The 21372-nt window shown below is 32.8% G+C and overlaps 2 protein-coding genes across 3 annotated transcripts in view; one reads left to right on the top strand and one right to left on the bottom strand.

The window, feature by feature from the left end:
• Positions 1-16095, top strand: part of Acph-1 (Acid phosphatase 1) — a 48267-nt gene extending 32172 nt beyond the window's left edge. For both annotated transcript variants that reach the window (XM_075308081.1, XM_075308006.1), the window contains exon 7: positions 15721-16095. In XM_075308081.1, the coding sequence (XP_075164196.1) occupies positions 15721-15828 (108 nt within the window). In that variant the 3' untranslated portion in view covers positions 15829-16095. The remainder of the gene's footprint in view (positions 1-15720) is intronic.
• The window catches only part of LOC142236641 (uncharacterized), a 100320-nt gene continuing 83228 nt past the window's right edge, over positions 4281-21372 (bottom strand). Inside the window, exons 6-9 of the mRNA XM_075307907.1 lie at positions 15477-15576; positions 15121-15410; positions 14905-15051; positions 4281-7427 (exon numbers count right to left, since the gene is read on the bottom strand). Of these exons, the coding sequence (XP_075164022.1) occupies positions 4347-7427; positions 14905-15051; positions 15121-15410; positions 15477-15576 (3618 nt within the window). The 3' untranslated portion in view covers positions 4281-4346. The remainder of the gene's footprint in view (positions 7428-14904; positions 15052-15120; positions 15411-15476; positions 15577-21372) is intronic.

The raw sequence follows: 21372 nt of genomic DNA, 5'->3' as shown, positions 1-21372 counted from the left end.
GAAATAAAATCTTGACAAAATTTTGTATAGCACTAAAATTTTGACCACATTTTTTATAGTAATAAAATTTAATAAAAGAAATAAAATTTTGACAAAATTTTCTATAGAAATAAATTTTTCACAAAATTTTCCATAGAAATAAAATTTTGACAAAATTTTCCATAGAAATAAAATTTTGACAAAATTTTCTATAGAAATAAATTTTTCACAAAATTTTCTAAAGAAATAAAATCTTGACAAAATTTTGTATAGCACTAAAATTTTGACCAAAATTTTTATAGTAATAAAATTTAATATTTTCTATAGTAATAAAGTGTTGACAAAATTTTCTATAGAAATAAAATTTTGGTAGAATTTTTTTTGGGGATCGGCTAACTATAGACCGATATGGACCAATTTTGGCATGGTTGTTAGCGGCCAAATACTAGCGCAATGTACCAAATTGCACCAAGTACCAAATTTCAACCGTATCGGATGGATTTTGCTCCTCCAAGAGCTCCGGAGTTCAAATCTGGGGATTGGTTTATATGGGGCCTATATATAATTATGGACCGATATGGACCAATTTTTGCATTGTTGTTAGAGACCATATACTAACACCATGTACCAAATTTCAACCGGATCGGGTGAATTGTGCTCTTCCAAGGGGCTCCAGAGGTCAAATCTGGGGATCGGTTTTTATGGGGGCTATACATAAAAGTGGTCCGATATTGCCCATTTGCAAAACCATCCGACCTACATCAAAGACAACTACTTTTGCCAAGTTTTAAGTCGATAGCTTGTTAGCGTGATATCAACAGAATGACAAAGATAATATACCCCCCTATCCTATAATTAATTGCCCAGCAAAAAAAGCGTCGCCTAAAAAGTGGTGAAAATTTCCTTTTTGGATCCGGAAGTGGTGCAAAATTGACGCAGAAGCGATGAATTTAACACGGGCTTGTCATAGGACGGATGTCCACCATTTCTACAGCCATTGCACTGAATTTGCATCACTTCTTAAGGTGTGATGCGAATCCAGTGTTTTGGATGTGAATTAGGAAATTTTGTGATATTTTGACGAATAAATAATTTGTAAAATTTTTTAAGCTTTTTAGTGCATTATATCGCGTGTCTGGAACATTTGACATCAAATATTTTCACAAATTCGCAATTTTCCTAGAAAGGATTTAACATTTTTTTCGGCAAAATTTAAATAATTTGCACTATTTTATTATTTCTTAATGTGTTTTTAACCTAATTGAAACAATAAAATGTTAAATTTCACATTAAAAATATGAAAAAAGCGAGTTATAAAAAATTTCGTGATTGAAGACAAAAAATATTTTTTTTGTGTGTAATTGATACTATTAATTTTTGTGATGAATTTTTGTTTTAATAACAATTTTTTTTTGAATCAATTTTTGAAAATTCAATTAATATTTTAATTGGAAATATTTTGGTGACTTTTTTTTCTGTATTTAATAATTTTTTGTCTAAATTAACTAAAAGAGGGGGAAAGATTTACTGAATTCATATTGGCCACAAAATAGAAAAAAAATTTAAAATTTATAAAGTTTACCACAAATATGCCCATTTTGATCTTTGTATGACGCTAAAGACATTTTTGCAATTTTGAACTCCCATATTTTTCATTCAACTGCATTAGGGAGGAAGTTTTAAACATCCTCTGCATTGATTTCGAATTAATTCTTCAAATGTGAAGCAATTTCGGGTTTTTGGATTTAATTTTTAAAAAATAAGGAAACAATATTTTTCTACTTTTATCCCTACGTAAACCCTCTTGAAAATACTGCACCAAAAAAATTTTTTGTTATTTGTAACAGCAAAAATGTTTGCTAAAACAGCAGTTTTTGTCTGCTGAAAAAGGCAAAGCAGTTAATGTAGTTATTTCAACAATCATGAAATAGAAAACATTTTTCTCGGCTGAAATATCAAATTTTGGATTTCATTAAAAAAAAAATATATAAAAAAAATTTTTTAATTTTTTTCTACTTTTATTCCTACGTAAACTTAGAAAATTCTACACCAAACTTATTTTTTGAATAACGTCTCTGCTGACATATCACACTGCATTAGGTGAAATAGCTGACATTTTTTTCCTGGCAACAACCTTTGTCATTTTTTACGTGATTTCAGATTTCATAAAAAAATAAAGGAAAAAATTAAAAAAAATATTTTTATTTTTTTTTCTACTTTTATTCCTACGTAAACTTAGAAAATTCTACACCAAAAAAAAATGTTTTTGGTAACAGCAAAAATGTTTGCTAAAACAGAGTTTTGTCTGCTGAAAAAGGAAAAACAGTCAATTTAGTTATGTCAACAATCATCCGTTAAATCAAAAACATTTTTCTCTGCTGAAAAAACAAACAAATACTGCTTGAATTAGCAAACGTAGGTTTTGAAAAACATCTCTGCTGACATATGACACTGCTTTCTGACCTTTGTCATTTTTTACGTGAAATAAAATCAGGCTTTTGCAGAGCAGCAATACACAAGAAAAAATATTTTTTGTCTTCAATGACAAAATTAATTGATCCAATTAATTTTGAATTGAAATGTCTTCAATCATGCAACTGAGCAAAGTCAGCAAAGTCAATTAAAAAATTAATTCATCCAATAAAAAAATTAATTGATGCAGTTAATTTTGTGATTGATTTTTGTTTGAATAAAAAAATTTGTTGACTCAATTAAATTTTTAATTGAATATTTGTTAGAATTCAATTAAAAATTTAATTGGACTAATTTTGGTGATTTTTTTTCTGTGTATATGCGATTATCGAGGATTGTGAGGAGGCTTTTGCAGATCAGCAATACACAGAAAAAAATATTTTTTGTCTTCAATCCCTAAATTAATTGATCTAATTAATTTTTAATTGAAATGTCTTTAATCACGAAAATCATACCATTAATCACCAAAGTCAATTAAAAATTTAATTGATCCAATTAAAATATTAATTTATGCCATTAATTTTGTGATTGATTTTTGTTTCAATCAAAAAAAATTGTTGAATCAATAAAATTTTTAATTGAATATTTTTAAAAATTCAATAAAAATTTAATTGGAAAAATTAAATTTTTAATTGAATAAAAAAACGTAAATTAAAAATTTAATTGATCCAATTAAAATATTAATTTATGCCATTAATTTTGTGATTGATTTTTGTTTCAATTAAAAAAAATTGTTGAATCAATTAAATTTTTAATTGAATATTTTTAAAAATTTAATTGGAAAAATTAAATTTTTAATTGAATTAAAAAAAGTCAATTAAAATTTTAATTGATCCAATTAAAATATTAATTTATGCCATTAATTTTGTGATTGATTTTTGTTTCAATTAAAAAAATTGTTGAATCAATTAAATTTTTAATTAAATATTTTTAAAAAATCAATTAAATATTTAATTAGAAAAATTTTGGTGTTATTTTTTCTGTGTATATGCGATTATCGGAGTCTGCGACATCGGTTAACCGATTAACCGAATTCAATTACACAACCTGAAACCGTATAGTAAAAAAATTGGCATTTTTTGGCGGTTAATCGTGAAAACCGGGTTTTAAAAACCGGTTAACCGATGTTTTCAATGAAATTTCTATCCACTTTCTCACATTTTTTTGTAGAGAGGTGCTGAAGATGAAATTTTCTTTCAATAACTAATTTAATTAAAAAACAAACATCAGCAAACTACTGACTTTTCAGTAGTATGTCTGCTTTTCCAAAATAGCAGATTATTTGCAATTTCGGCAAAAAATACAGTATTTTTTCTATGAGTGTAGCAAATATTTTATAGCAAATTCCACATTTGTCGAGAAACTGATCTGTGAATTTTTCAATTATTTTTTTGGAAATTTCCTGCATTTTATATACAGTAAAAATCATAAAATTTATTTTTTTTTTTTTGCGAAAACTACAGGAAAATAAAGTTTTTTTGTATAACACCTCAAAAAAAACTTCTTTGGAAGTGAATATTAAGTCTATCTCTAGGAGAGAACTTTTCATTAGATGTATGTCATTACAGAAGAACTTCCAAATTTTTTTGCAGGGAAGCAAATTTTTCTTGAATAAATAACAAAATATTATTTTTTGTTTTAACCTTGGATCGAGCCTTATGCTTTAAGTTTCCCAATTATTATATCAGTAATTCTCCCTATTAAAGCTCAACTTATAAAATAAATCTACAATAAACAATAATTTCTTTGAGTAATTTTTAAATTCAACACAATTTAAAGCAATAACATTTGAAATCGAGTTGAATTCAAGCATTTCTCAAATGTATATGTGTTTTCTGCAACATAAGAAATTTCTTTAACTCTTGTTTTACTTCTAACATCTAAATTTTTAAAGCTTATCTATAAGCTTTATCATCAGAATAAATTATATACGGTTGATTATTCGAAAGATTCGATGATGCCTGCTGATGTTGCGGTGTTGAACCTCCAAAATAGGACATTCTCGATGAATAGGTTTGTTGTTGCTGCTGTTGATGTTGCTGCTGCTGCTGTTGATGTTGCTGCTGTTGACGTTGTGACAAACTTTGTGTGGACTGATGTATGGAAGCGGTCTTATGTGGTAATGTGGCATAATTTTGTGCTGCATAGGGTGGTACAGCATATAGGGCTGCCGCAGCTGCAGCAGGTGTTCCTTTATAACTCAATGGAACACTTCCCGGTCCCATAGGCATAGGTGGTATACCAATCATGGTCGGACTATTGTGATAATCAGCATTACTCATGCGTAAACGGACAATACAAATGATGATGATGAGAATGGCTATGAATGCTACCACACCACCAACAATTCCTATAATCAGGGTATCATCATTGGTCATTATGGGCGCCTTCATAAGAGGAGCTTTAGTTTTAATTTTCATTGGGGGTGCTTGGGTGGGTTCCATACTCCAAATAATCATGGGAGGTTCTTCGGTAGTGGTAACTGCTGGTCGAGTTACCAGGCGTGAAGAGGATTTCAAAATTTGTGTGGAAGTGGTGCGTGCAGTGGTCGATGTCATTTTACGTGGATCACAAGTCAGCTCATCATCACCAACTTCAATGAGTTTTTTCCCTGCTAAATATTCGGGGGAATGACAGGCAAGATCAGTCATATGTGAGTTGGGAAGCCAACGGCGTAAAGCCCGGGCATTACAATCACAGTGTATGGGATTGGAGGAGAGACCCTTCAATTGCAAACTGGAGCGGCGATCTTCCAAGGCATTTAGAAATTGAGGCATAAGCACACCGACTTTGGAACCTTCAATGTCCAAAGTTAAATGGGAAGATCTGGGCACGGGAAATAGTAGAGCTGGTGGTAAAGAAGTCAACGAGGTATTTTGTAATTTCACCGTGAGTTCGGAACCCTTTAGACCAGCTAGCGTACCAGAGGATATGGTTTTCAAACGATCACCCCGTATACCAATGGATCGCAAACGAGGATGTTTAGCCGGTTGGATTTGTTCAGTACCTATGGCAGTATCCTTAACCTCAACATCCAACATTTCCAAACCAGGCAATAGCTCCAGAATTCCTTGCAAATCCAAATAACCTACAGAGGGTAAATTATAGGCCTCCAGTGACGAAAGATTGGGTATGTCCTTGAAGGCATTCTTTTCCAAACGGGTACATTTGGCCAAATCATTAAGCTTCAAGGATCTTAAGGCTAACAATTTGCCAAAGTCTCCTTGGGCCACTATTTCAAAACTGTTGTTGGACAAATCCAGATTCTGCAGAACCTGCAATTTTGGCCAGGCCGATGATAAATCCGTTAAATTCTCCAAGAGATTGCTACCCAAATCCAAATTTTCCAAAAGGGTAGTACGTTCAAAGACCTTGGGTTCAATGGTCTTCAATTGATTATGCGATAGATTTAGATATTGCAAGAAAGGTGTCTCCAAAGCATCCAAATGTTCAATACCAGTACCGGCCAGATTCAATTCGCGCACAGTCTTGGGTTCATTGAGAATATGACGGACCGCGTCCTTGGATAAGGGATTAAAGGATAAATCCAAAGTCTTAATATTCACCATGATATTGTCATCACTGGGTATGGCTGTGATTTTATTGTGACTCAAATCTACCGAAGACACAAAGAAGTATTGCCTTTGTAAAGCCTTAAGGGGGGCATATTCGAATTCATTGCCTGCCAAATTGATACTTTCCAAGAGTTGAACCTTGGATCTTTCGAATATACCATCAGCCAACTCATTTAGTTTATTATTCTCCAAGTTTAGCGATTCCAAACGTATGAGACCTTCAAAAGTTCTTTCACCTATGCGGTCCAAGCTATTGTGGGAGAAATCCAAAACCTGTAACTGGGTGGTATTGTGGAAAGCCATTTCACTTAACATATCCAGCTGATTGTGGGCCACCTTCAATACCCTCAAACGTGGCAAACGGGCAAAGTCCAATTCTTCAATAGTTTTCAATTGATTGTACGATAAATCCACATGTTCCAAATATTGAAGAGATGAAATCAATTCGGCCGGGAAGAAACTGAATTTATTGTGGGCTCCCAATATAACTCTCAATCTTGGATGTATACGGAATGATGAAGGGAATAGATAGCTCAAATGGTTTTGCGATATATCCAATTCCTCCAGGCCAGTTCCTGTATTAAAGAACTCGCCTTTGAAGGCCGACAATTGATTGCCTCTCAAATTTAGCTTCTTCAAATGCATGACATTTACAAAAGCCCCTGGACGTATAGAGGTTATCTGATTATTGGATAAATCTATTGAGCTGATATTCCACAAATCCATAAATGAGCCATCATTGATCTCTTGAATACTATTGTCATTCAGATAGATATGTTTCAAGTCCTGCAGTGTGGCAAATAAATCTCCCGACAATTGTTTCATGGCACAATGACTAAAGTCCACGATTTGTAATCTTACCAGGGGTCTTATGAGCGCTGCTGGTATAGGCGACAAATGATGATTACCACTTAAATTTAAATATTGTAAATTTTCCAAGCCTTCCAATATATTCTTGGGTATATCCGCTAGATTATTGTAACTCAAATCCAAACTTCTTAGTTCTGTTAAAGCCCAGGGCATTGACCCCAAACCGGTGAGACGATTTTGTCCCAATTTCAATTCGTTTAGTGAAGTCTCTAGACCCTGGAAAATATCTGCACTTATAACAGCCAAAGAATTACCCGATAGATCCAATGATCGTAGATTACTAAACATTTGGAAACTACCCGAGGGTAATTCACGTATAACATTTCGTGATAGTGTTAGAGTGGTTATATCTGAAGCCTGGATGGATCCTAGGATTTCTGCTGATAAAGCTGCTACACGATTAAAATCCAAATGTAGGGCATTCAAATTGGATAAACGCCCTAGGGCATTTCCCGGTACCAGTAGAATATTATTATCGCGAATAATCAATGTCTGTAAACTGTCCAAACCTTCGAGGGCATCATCTTCAATCTGAAAATAGATAAAACATATTCAGTAATTAGTTTTTTTCGAAGAAAATATTAAAATATTTCGCGTTGCGCATAATAGAGACTGAATTTTCTGAGAAATGAAACGAAGTTTTTTCGCTGAAAATATGTCTTTAAGAAAACAAAACGGGTTCGAAGCAGACCTTGCATCGGTTGTTATATATTCGATTTTATTTATGTTCGCTTAAAGAAAGTACTTTATATCAGAGGGAAATTTTGTTTGACTGAAATGTCATTCCTGGGGAAAGTACTTTTTCTTTAGGAGTAGTCAGAATGTAAACATTTGTCTCCAACGGGTTTTATTTGTTCTAATTGAAAAATGTTTAGGAACCGAATATATCTTCGTTGGTATAAAATTTCTTTTTTTTCGGTTGCCTGTATTTTTATTGATCTTCTGAATCATGAATCAATTAAATCAGACAAGTTACACTAAAAAAAAAGAGTTTTCTTTTCTGAGGAACGAAATTTTAGACAATCAAAGTTAACTTTTAACAATAAAAAATTGTTTATAAAAGCAAATAAAAAATGAGAGACAATCATTGAATCGATTGTCGTAAATTTTAGGTTGATTTTCTTTAAAAGAAAATACTTTATGGGGAAGCAGAATTTCGTTATATAAGGCTATTATGACCAAATTTTGGAAAATCGGGCATTACATATGAGCGCAATCTGAATCCATTTATCGAAATCGAGCAATACACATATAAGGGAGCTATATCTAAATTTGGTCCGATTCAATAGCGTTCGTCCCTGTGCCAAAACAACGCCATATACCAAATTTCATCAAAATCGGTTAATAATTGCGACCGGAATCATGCGAACAACAAGTGAATGGACAGACGGACGGACACCAAGGGCTAGATCGACTTAGGAGGTGATTTTGATTCTAAAATCAATATTTCTGGTAGGCACATTTTTTGGCAGATCAAAGTTATCATACCCTGACCTCTATGTGGTTTAGGGTCTAATAACTGAAGGACCGAGTTTGTGTCGTGAATCTACACTCACAATTCCCTGACAAATTCAAATAAGTAGGAAAACCTGATTTTTCAAAAATTCAGGGCTAGGGATGAATCTCCCTCGCCAATCCCATGCAAACTTTAAACTTTGGCTAAACTAGAATTTTTTTCCAATTTAAGAATTTCGATTTGCAAACATTTAAATTTTCAGGAAAGGATACTAAACTCTACTTATGAGATTATTGACTTATCGAATATATCATCAACGAAGTCATTCAATTTATTATTTTCCAAATGTAGGGATTCCTATAGGGGTTGTATCTATCCTAATTGAAATTAGAGATTGGAATAAGACCCAAAAATCAATTTTTGGAATTATTGAAGAAGTCTACCGATTTTTACGGTCAAATTTACTTTTCTTGTTTTCGTTTCAATCAAAAGTTGACTTTGGCCACATCTTAAGTCAAATTAGCCATCAGTTAATTCATTCAATTTCAGTGTTCAAAGTTTAAGGAATTCATTGGGGATTGGTTGCACTTCATTTCAAATTAGAAATTTGATTGAAAATCAAAACCAATTTTTTTGACTTTTTAAATTTTTTAAAGCCTTTCCAATTTTTTTTGTTAAAATTCAATTTTTTGATTTTGCGCCAATCAATAGTCAATTATTTCGATTTTGGGAACATCTTAAAGCAATTATTCTATTTTCTTGAGCTCCCTTGTGATGCAATATTAATCCGATCCACTTGAATAATGATACGGAAGCCAACGTGGTGCAATGGTTAGCAGCCCGTCTTTCAATCCCAGTTTCGGATGAACATCAAAATGTTTTTTTGTCAGTGGTTTATTCCGTATCAGGGATGACATATCTGAGTATTTCAAAGCGTCTCTAAGTGGTTTCACCGTAATGTCATTGAGGTAAACATGGAATCGTGAAGAGGCGTTCACCACTGGGGAACCACAATAGACAGAATAATCTAAATGAGCCTAAAATAACGGACTGCCTATAATTTTATATAGCGTCTACATCTCGATATCCGCTTATATGGAAGCTCTTGCGAACCAAATTTTCTACCAATCCGGGTCCAATATTGTTATATTGAATGGGGAACATGGAACATATTTATCGCAAACAATATTGTTTTCTCTCCAAACATAAACTTGCATGCCGAAATCATTTACATATTGTAAATAGAAAATAATATGGTTGGTTGCTCGCTTAAAAATAACATTAGGCTCTTGAAGTATGTTAGAAGTGATCGGATTCAAAGATTTTGACCTTTCTTTAACCCTTTCATTGCCGAAAAACCCTGATTGCAGCTTATTTAGATTAAAGCCCCTACTTTAAAAATTAACATGGAGAAATAAATAATAACAAGTATATACGGCCGTAAGTTCAGCCAGGCCGAAGCTTATGTACCCTCCATCATGGATTGCGTAGAAACTTCTTCTAAACACTGCCATCCACAATCGAATTACTTAAGTTGCGGTAACGCTTGCCGATGGCAAGGTATCTTAAAACCTCCTAACACCATCTTCTAAATTGTATGTAAGTCCATACGTGGTATATATTAAATCAAAAAAGATCGATCCAATACGTATATAATTCAGTTTGACAAAGTAGACATAAAATTTGACAAAATTTTCTACAGAAATAAAATTTTAACAAAAATTTCTATAGAAATAAAATTTTCACTAAATTTTCTATAGAAATAAAAATTTTGACAAAATTTTCTATAGAAAGAAAATTTTGACAAAAATTTCTACAGAAATAAAATTTTAACAAAATTTTCTATAGAAATAAATATTTGACAAAATTTTCTATAGAAATAAAATCTTGGTAGATTATTTTTGGCTCGAGTGGCAACCATGATTATGAACCGAATAAAATTTGAACAAAATTTTCTATAGAAATAAAATTTTGACAAAATTTTCTATAGAAATAAAATTTTGACTATGATGAAAATTTTATTATGAACCGAATAAAATTTTAACATAATTTTCTCTAGAAATAAAATGTTGACAAAATTTTCTATAGCAATAAAATTTTGAAAAATTTTCTTTAGAAATAAAATTTTGACAAAATTTTCTATAGAAATAAAATTTTGACACAATTTTCTATAGAAATAAAATTTTGATAGATTATTTTTGGCTCTAGTGGCAACCATGATTATGAACCGATATGGACCAATTTTTGTGTGATTGGACCAATTTTGGTATGGTTGTTAGCGACCATATACTAACACCACGTTCCTAATTTTAACCGGATCGGATGAATTTTGCTCCTCCAAGAGGCTCCGGAGGTCAAATCTGGAGAACGTTTTATATGGGGCCTATATATAATTATAGACCGATATGGACCAATTGTGGCACGGTTGTTCAAGATCATATACTAACACCATGTTCCAAATTACAACCAGATTGGATGAAATTTGCTTCTCTTGGAGACTTCGCAAGCCAAATCTGGGGATAGGTTTATATGGGCGCTATATGTAATTATGGACCGATGTGGACCAATTTTTGCATGGTTGTTAGAGACCATATACCAATACCATGTACCAAATTTCAGCCGGATCGGATGCAATGTGCTTCTCTTTGAGGCTTCGCAAGCCAAATCTGGAGATCGGTTTATATGGGGTCTATATATAATTATGGACCGATGTGGACCAATTTTTGCATGGTTGTTAGAGACCATAACCAACATCATGTACCAAATTTCAGCCGGATCGGATGAAATTTGCTTTTCTTTGAGGCTCCGCAAGCCAAATCTGGGGATCGGTTTATATGTGGGCTATATATAATTATGGACCGATGTGGACCAATTTTTGTATGATTGTTAGAGACCATATACCAACATCATGTACCAAATTTCAGCCGGATCGGATGAAATTTTCTTCTCTTTGAGGCTCCGCAAGCCAAATCTGGGGATCGGTTTATATGGGGGCTATATATAATTATGGACCGATGTGGACCAATTTTTGCGTGGTTGTTAGAGACCATATACCAACACCATGTATCAAATTTCAGGCGGATCGGATGAAATTTGCTCCTCTTTTCGGCTCCGCAAGCCAAATCTGGGGATCGGTTTATATGGGGGCTATATATAATTATGGACCGATGTGAACCAATTTTTGCATGGTTGTTAGAGACCATATACAAACACCATATCCCAAATTTCAGCCGGATCGGATGAAATATGCCTCTGTTAGAGGCTCCACAAGCCAAATCTGAGGGTCCCTTTATATGGGGGCTATACGTAAAAGTGGACCGATATGGCCCATTTTCAATACCATCCGACCTACATCAATAACAACTACTTGTGCCAAGTTTCAAGTCGATACCTTGTGTCGTTCGGAAGTTAGCGTGATTTCAACAGACGGACGGACGGACGGACATGCTTAGATCGACTCAGAATTTCACCACGACCCAGAATATATATACTTTATGGGGTCTTACAGCAATATTTCGATGTGTTACAAACGGAATGACAAAGTTAATATACCCCCATCCTATGATGGAGGGTATAAAAATTAACGTGGGGAAATAGAGTTTGGTGTTGTTTTAGAATGTCCTCCTAAGCGCACGTCGGTAGTCAAAGGGTTAAAGATTTTTGTTTTGACTACGAAACAAAGATGCGGCTTCTTTAAAATAAAGTATTTTTTTTGGGAACCTCTCAAGCTTTAAATTAAAAAAAAATGTTAAAGAGTATACAGATCTCGTTTATCAAAGCGTTTTCTCATTTTCCGAAATATTAATAAAGCCATTGCGTAAAAAAATCAGGTTTAAAATTCCAATGTATAACAGATACTTCAAAGTAAAAACATTTTAATTCCAAAAAGTATGTTACGGCCGTAAGTTCGGCCATGCCGAATCTTATGTACCCTCCACCATGGATTGCGTAGAAACTTCTTCGAAAGACTGTCATCCACAATCGAATTACGAGTACTTGGGTTGTGGTATCTTAAAACTTCTTAACATCGTTTTCTAAATTGTGAGTTAGTTCATACGTGGTATATATTAGACAAAAAAGGTATGTATAGATAATTAAGAATCGATATGGACTTTTGCACGGTACTTAGAGAGCCAGAATTGAAATATGGGGGTCGCTTATATGGGGGCTACATTCAATTATGAACTTGATATAGATCAATTTTTGTATGATTGGGGATCGATTTATCTGAGGGCTATATATAACTATAGAACGATATGGACCTAGTTAGGCATGGTTGTTAACGGCCATATACTAGCACAATGTACCAAATTTCAACTGACTCGAATGAAATTTGCTCCTCCAAGAGGCTCCAAAACCAAATATCGGGATCGGTTTATATGGGGGCTATATATGATTATGGACTGATATGGACCAATTTTGGCATGGTTGTTAAATATCATATACTACCACCACGTACCAAATTTCAACCAGATCGGATGAATTTTGCTTCTCCAAAAGGCACCGGAGGTCAAATCTAGGGATCGGTTTATATGGGGGCTATATATAATTATGGACTGATATTAGGGTTTTCTTTTTCCCGGACTTTTTGCATTCCCGGGATGTGGAATACATTTAGACATTTGAATAAATTAGAAATCGCCTAAAGCTACGGTTATAAGGCGCTCTCTGGATAACTAACAATATATATTATGTTGTTCTCTTATATCAGCCATAAATCATACTAAACTACGAAATATTTTTTAATACAAAACATTTTGACAATGGTTAAGGCAGTCTCTTTCAGTATAGTTTTCGAAAGACCACTATTAATATAGTGGGATTTTGGAAAGAAACTTATTTCGATTTCACCATCGTTAAACTGGTCAATAAATGCATATGTGCAGCCAATATTCCCAAAAGGGAAACACTACCATGTAATACGACATTCACATTACACTTCCAAAATACACTTTAACTAGATTTCAGTTGTCGTATGCTTTAAACCCCAATTTTAATAGATTTCAAGCCTAATGTGTATAAGGAATAAATTTGAAATTAAAGTAACTATTTTAATAAAAAAGGTTGGAATTTTCTTATTTCATAAAAAAACATCCTTGCAATAATTATGAAATTTTGAAATTATGCAATTGCCAACGTGAGTTACATAAGGTAAAATGTCCCGTTGTTTTTAAAGGTTTACTCAGTCTACCAGTCTATCGGAATGTCGGTTTACAGAGAGCTCGAGCTCGTTTCTATCAATAATTCATTAATTGGAGAAATATGACATTCATAAATTAGGAAGTGCAAACTTCTTTTTAACAATTGGGAGCCCGTTGGATTCTGGATTAGAACCCACGACTATGTATGTTCACATTACACTTCACATTACACTTCCAAAATCCACTTTAACTACATTTCAACTGTCATTTGCCATATAAATCCCTCTATTATACATAAAATATTGTAAAGAAAATTTCACGGGAATTCCCGCACTTCATTCTCGGGAAAGCGGGAGCGAAAAGATAACAATTTCCCGGGAACTCTAACTGATATAAACCAATTCACGCATGGTTTATATGGAGGCTATACGTAAAATGGACCGATATGGCCCATTTGCAATACCATCCCACCTACTTCAATAACAACTACTTGTGCCAAGTCTCAAGTCGATAGCTTGTTTGGTTCCGAAGTTAGTGTGATTTCAACAGACGGTTTTGAAGATGGTTTTCTTTATTTTATGGAAAATTTGGAAAATATGGGTGGATACATATAAAGTGATCTCAACATATGATTTATTGAGGTATTAGCATGTCGTTTTTTTGACAGCTTGAGCGAAAGTCAGATTTAATTGCTACATACACTGAAAAAAATATTTACGTGATATTAAACGCAACCAAAATTTTAGGATGCACAATTTACAAAATATTAGGGACAATTTCTTTAAAATAATGAGATTTTAATTAACACATTCAATTAAAAATTAAAATAAAAATTCATCAAATTTAGGACGCAAATTTTGTAAATCTGCATCCCTCCATTAAAGTCGCATGTTTTTGAACTAAGGAAAATGTTCCTTAAAATAAAGAAAAACATTTTTGATTTAAAGAAATCGTCCTTAAATTAACTGAAATATTGAATTTGTAGATTTAAAATAAAAAAGGTTTAAATATAGGCTAAGATTTATTTTGAGGATTTAGCGTCTTTGATTTAAAGTTTTTTTTTTGGAATTAAGAAAACATTTTTTTACTTTGAAGTATCCGTTATAATTTGGATTTTTAAACTGGCATTTGTTTGTACGTGAGTACCTCTATTAAATATTAAACCGCGAAAAGAGAATGAAAATTTGATAAATGAGATATGTTATGTATCCTAATTTTTATTTTATTGGTCCTAGATTTAAAGCCAGATAGGTCGCTAAAAAATTTCTTTATTTTGAAGAAGCTGCATCTTTGGCTCGGAATCAATACCAAAATCCTTAAGGGAAGGTCAAAATCTTTGGATCCAAGTAAACTCTTTTTTGAGTGTATACAAGGATATTTATGTTCTTAACGCATTCAAAGTTGTACTTACTGTTCGTAATGAATTTAAACTCAAATCCAAATATTTCAAAGAATTTAATTCACGGAATGTTCCAGAAGGTATAGTTGTAATGCTATTACGACTCAAATCCAAAGATTCCAAAGTGGTTAGTACTTGGGTATGACTGCTATCGAAACGCTAATATTAAACAAAAGAAACACATAATTAAAATAAAATCTTATATAAACAAAATAAATGTTTCCTTACCTGCAACATATTCGATGATAAATTCAAGGATTTCAAATGCTCTATAGCGGCCAAGGCCACTGTGGGGAATTTTTGTATGAAATTTTCCGATAAATCTAATCTTTGTAATGTAGGCATATCTTCAAAAACATCACTATTTAGATTGGTTATACGATTTCCTGCCAATTTAATTTCACGGATTTTTCTCAAACCCCTAAAAGCTCCACCTACTACTGTGCGAATTTCATTATAACGTAAATCGATGATTTCCAATTCAGCTTGGGCAATGAAAGAATCGCGGTTGAGGAAAACTAAAGAAAAGGGATAACGATTAGTAATTATAAAATATATTTCCTATATTTTGGTGAATTTCTTACATATATGATTGTGCCTTAGTGATAAATGCCTTAAAGATGTGGGACCATTTAGAGAATGTGATGGTACTGCTGTCAAGCTATTACGATCCATGTAGAATTCCTAAAAAAAAATTAAAACAAAAATTCATTCATTATGATTACATTTTATATATTTTTAATATTTTTTTCTATTTATTAAATTTTTATAAAATATTTTATTTTTTTTTATAAAAATAATTATTTTTATATTTTCTTTATTTTTCAGTCCTCCAAATCCTCGTCATCTAAGCAGAAGACTGCTAATGTTAAAACTCAGTCAATTCCTAAGCGCCGAACTTCCGATGAAGGTCCGCATTTGCGTAAAAAGAAATAAATAGGTTATGGAAAACACGAACAAAGATTTCGTTCTTACTCCGTTAAACAGAGAATTAAAAGGGAATATTTCGAAGAGAATAAATCAGGGAATATTTGAGTATTATAAATACTTCACTATAATTCTAGTCAAATTTAGATAATTACTGCTTTAATATAAATAAAATAGCTTATAATTGTAGCCTTATGGAGATACACAGAAAGAAAATATGTTTTTCATTAAATTAATTTATTAATGAAAATTAAAATAAAAAATTAAAAATAAAAATATGAAATAAAGCCTTTGTTTTTGCATATATAGATTCCGTTTTATAATTAATCTAAGAAAATCCAATAAAATGATCTGACTATATACTCAAAAAAGTGAACCCTATTGAGCCCTATAAGTCAATTGAACTCTACATTAGTTGAAAGTTTACTTTGAAAATTTTTTGTGTAAGTTCATTAAATTAAATGAGAAATTGACTTTCCCGACGAAGCCCCATTTTGAGATGATTGACACTATGGCATTTTTTAGTGTCCCTTACACTCCAAAATTTCCCAGGCGCAAATATTTTACTGATTGAGATTTGGAGATTTTGGTGGTCATTGTGTAGCAATAACGGCGTTTATTTTGATCCCACGTTCGATAAATACGAGAGGTGGCGAAAATAAAAATCTCTCAATAGCGAATGACTGTTTTACTCGCTTTCCTTTTTTCTAAAATTGGATGTTGTCCGCTTATGAGACATTAATTTTAGTGGGATAATATACACAGAAAAAAAATTCACGAAAATTTTTCAAATTTAAAGTCTTAGTTGAGTCTTAAAAAATATTCAATAACAAGTATATACGGCCGTAAGTTCGGCCAGGCCGAATCTTATGTACCCTCCACCATGGATTGCGTAAAAACTTCTACGAAAGACTGTCATCCACAATCGAATTAATTGGTATCTTAAAACTTCTTAACATCGTTTTCTAAATTGTGAGTTAGTCCATACGTGGTATATATTAGACAAAAAAAGTATGTATAGGTAAGTCTACAAATAATTACGAATTGATATGGACTTTTGCACGGTACGTAGAGAGCCAGAATTGAAATATGGGGGTCGATTATATGGTGGCTATATACAATTATGAACTTGATGTAGACCAATTTTTGTGTGATTGGGGATCGATTTATCTGAGGGATATATATAACTATAGACCGATATGGACCTAGTTGGGCATGGTTGTTAACGGCCATATACTAGCACAATGTACCAAATTTCAACTGACTCGGATGAAATTTGCTCCTCCAAGTGGCTCCAAAATCAAATCTCAAGATCGGTTTATATGGGGGCTATATATGATTATGGACTGATATGGACCACTTTTGACATGGTTGTTAAATATCATGTACTAAATTCACGTACCAAATTTCAACCGAATCGGATGAATTTTGCTCTGGATGTTTGAGGCCATATATTAACACCACATACCAAATTTGAGCCAAATCGGTTGAATTTTGCTCTTCCACTGGGGATCGGATTATATGGGGGCTATATATAATTATTTACCGATATGGACCACTTTTGGCATGGTTGTTAAATATCATATACGTATCATACCACGTACCAAATTTCAACCAGATCGGATGAATTTTGCTTCTCCAAAAGGCACCGGAGGTCAAATCTGGGGATCGGTTTATATGGGGGCTATATATAATTATGGACCGATGTGGACCAATTTTTGCATGGTTGTTAGATACCATATACGAACACCATGTATCCAATTACAGCCGGATCGGATGACATTTGTTTCTCTTAGAGGCTCCGAAAGCCAAATCTGGGGATCGGTTTATATGGGGGCTATATATAATTATGGACCGATGTGGACCAATTTTTGCATGGTTGTCAGATACCATATGTCAACACCATGTACCAAATTTCAGCCGGATCGGATGAAATTTGCTTTCCTTAGAGCTCCGCAAGCCAAATCTGGGGATCAGTTTATATGGGGGCTATATATCATTATGGACCGATGTGGACCAGTTTTTGCATGGTTGTTAGAGACCATATACCGACACCATGTACCAAATTTCAGCCGGATCGGATGAAATTTGGTTACCTTAGAGGCTCCGCAAGCCAAATCTGGGGATCGGTTTATATGGGGGCTGTATGTAATTATGGACCGATATGGACCAATTTTTGCATGGTTGTTAGAGACCATATCATAACACTATGTACCAAATTTCAGCCGGATCGGATGAAATTTGGTTCTCGTAGAGGCTCCGAAAGCCAAATCTGGGGATCGGTTTATATGGGGGCTATTTATAATTATGGACCGATGTGGACCAATTTTTCATTAGAGACTATATACTAACACCATGTACCAAATTTGAGCCGGATCGGATGAAAATTGCTTCTCTTAGAGCAATCGCAATCCAAATGTGGGGGGGTCCGTTTATATGGGGGCTAAACGTAAAAGTGGACCGATATGGCCCATTTGCAATACCAATACATCAATAACAACTACTTGTGCCAAGTTTCAAGTCGATAGCTTGTTTCGTTCGGAAGTTAGCGTGATTTCAATAGACGGACGGACGGACATGCTCAGATCGACTCAGAATTTCACCACGACCCAGAATATATATACTTTATGGGGTCTGAGAGCAATATTTCGATGTGTTACAAACGGAATGACAAAGTTAATATACCCCCCATCCTATGGTGGAGGGTATAAAAAATTTAATTGATCCATCAAAATTTTTAACTGAAACAAAAAACAATCACAAAAATTAGTAGTACCTATCAATTGTTTAATTGGATCAATTAATTTTTTAATTGAATTTCAATTAAATTTTTAATTGAATTTCAATAAATTTTTTAATTGATACTATCATTTCTGTGATTGAAGACATATCAATTAAAAAATTAATTGGATCAATTAATTTCATGATTGAATCTTGAAAATTGTCGTGAAAATTGTTGTGACTCACGCGTGAGTCGTGAGTCACGCTCATGGCAACGGCGTGCGTGTGCGAGAGCGTGATTAACAAACCCAAATGTCGTGCGTGAGCGTGATTCACGAAAATGTTATCTCCGTGAGTGTGCGTGAGTAAAGATCTTGGAGTACGCTCACGAAAAAATATTCCGCTCACCAACAAAACGCTTAAGAGTTAAATTCATTTACAATTTTAGTGACACCTTGGATGTGGAGAGTGTAATAACGCTCTCGATTTTAATAATTCTCATGTTTTCAGACACGTCACTAAGGCAAATTACTCAAAAAATTGTTCGTGAGTCACGACATTTTTCGAGAGACACGATATTTTTCGTGAGTCGCGGTATTTTTCGTGAGTCACGAAATTTTCGTGCGTGAGTGTGCGTGAGCGTGAGTCCTACCAAACAATATCGTGCGTGAGTAAGATTTTTCCGTCGTGAGGGTACGTGAGCGTGAGTGAACTATTACTCACGTGCACATCTCTAATCTCAAAATTGGCCACTTTAGATCTAAGCACACGGTTGAAAAAGACTGTTTTTCATATGTTTGGCTATAAACATTATATGTTTGGAACACAAATTTTTAAACACAATATTTTTGAGTGCAAGCATATAATGTTCATAAACTAGCATAACATGTTTGGGACATATATGTTAATATGTTAGAACATATTATGTTTGGGACATAAAATGTTTGTAAATATAATATGCTTGGATGCAAACATATATTAATTTAGAAATAGCCTATAAACATATATGTGTTTAGTAGCTTGGAGCGCTATTTAACAGGGAGCGATATTGAATTATGTTGGTGGTTGTTGCTTGTTATTACAAAATTAACATTTTATTTTTCCTTGGGCAATTGATCAGCTACTTCTTTGATCCTTACAAACTGTGTGGTCCGCTGTTCGAATCCCCGTCCGGCAAAAGGTAAAATTAAAATAAAATAAAAATCATAAAATTGAATAATTTCTTCTACAATGTTTGTATTACAGAAAAAGGTGCTAAGAACCAAAAAATCTCGTGGAAGTGAGAAAGATGTGGGGGAATATGCAATTAGGCAGAAACAAAATTTTGAGCATTCAGGTCGAAAACCTATGTTGTTAGCACCTATATTACCTGTTTATTTTCATAATTCATTATGATTGTAAATATATAAATAAATAAATAAAATTTTGAGCACAATATTGTTTGGGAGAATTTTTTTTAAGCATATAATATTTTTGGGTGCAAAATGCTTCCAAACATATTATATGGTCACATAATAACATATTGTTTTTTGGAAGACAACATTATTGAATTTGGATGCAAAAATACAAAATGTTTGGAACTTAGACTACCCAAACATGTATTGTTTAGACCAATATGCTTTCAAACATATTATATATTGGTAGAGATCAAACATATAAATGTTTGGGCAATACCCAAAAATTTATATGTTTGAAGCAAAATATGTTTGGGAGTATATGTTACAGAAGCGATTTTTTGTGAGGGTGCAGATTTACCTAAATATGATGAAATATTAGATATAATTATATATAATTCCACATATGATGAGATCTAATATCAGATCTAACTATATATAGGGATATATATATATAATCATATCTAATACATTAGATCTAGGCCAATATTGAGATCTGATTAGATCTAACTCCATAGTAATTAAATATGATTAGATCTTACCATATTCGGATCTACCCATATTGAATTGTATCCAATTAGATCTCTCCATTTTTACTCGGATACTCAGAAGTGAATACTTTAGAAATATGGGCAAAATTTAGGCGTCTTTGGATGTCGACTTTTGAGAGGTTCCACTATAAATAAATTCTTGGCGATGAGTTTACTATTTACGATTTGCCTTTTTGGCAAATACAATTTAATGAGATTTGTAAAGAAACTGTATATAAAAATTCCTACTTTCGACACAAGTTGGTATTCTACAAAACACATCATGATATCATGTAATTTATAAGTGAAACATAATACCACTTGAAATTCCACAAAAAGCAAAATAAATGATTTATTCATGTGGAAGATCAATTTATTATGTATTTTTATGCATGCCAATTAATTTACACATATGCCAAAATAAAAAAAATGAATAAGAGATTCAAGCCAATAAACTGAAAATTCCAATTAGGTAGGCATTAAACATAAAACTAAAGATAACCAACTAATTAAATAATCGGATATATAATATTTGTGCTTGGCTCTATCATCACTTGATTTAATTGAGAGGTTCGTTAATAAATCAATGAACTTAACATCGATGGAAGCGAACCACCAACAGGCAAATAACCATTTTACACGCTAGAATTCAAAACTAAAATAATATCTGAAAAAAACAACAATCCAAGAATGAATAGCTTAGATAGACTTTATAATTTATAATTCAATTTCTTTTTATTTTATGATTACATTAATTTAAACACATGAACGGTTATGCTCTTGTGCTTCTAAATTACAAAATATGATTAAAGTGAACACTTTTTCCACTCGTTGCATAAATTATCTATTATTATGATAGTTTAGAAAATTTGAAAAGAATACAAAAATTAGAACAGCATATTAGTGGG

Source organism: Haematobia irritans, chromosome 1, assembly GCF_050003625.1.
Source record: "Haematobia irritans isolate KBUSLIRL chromosome 1, ASM5000362v1, whole genome shotgun sequence".
In the NCBI taxonomy this organism is placed as follows: Eukaryota; Metazoa; Arthropoda; class Insecta; order Diptera; family Muscidae; genus Haematobia; species Haematobia irritans.
This window is presented reverse-complemented; position numbering and strand designations above follow the sequence as displayed.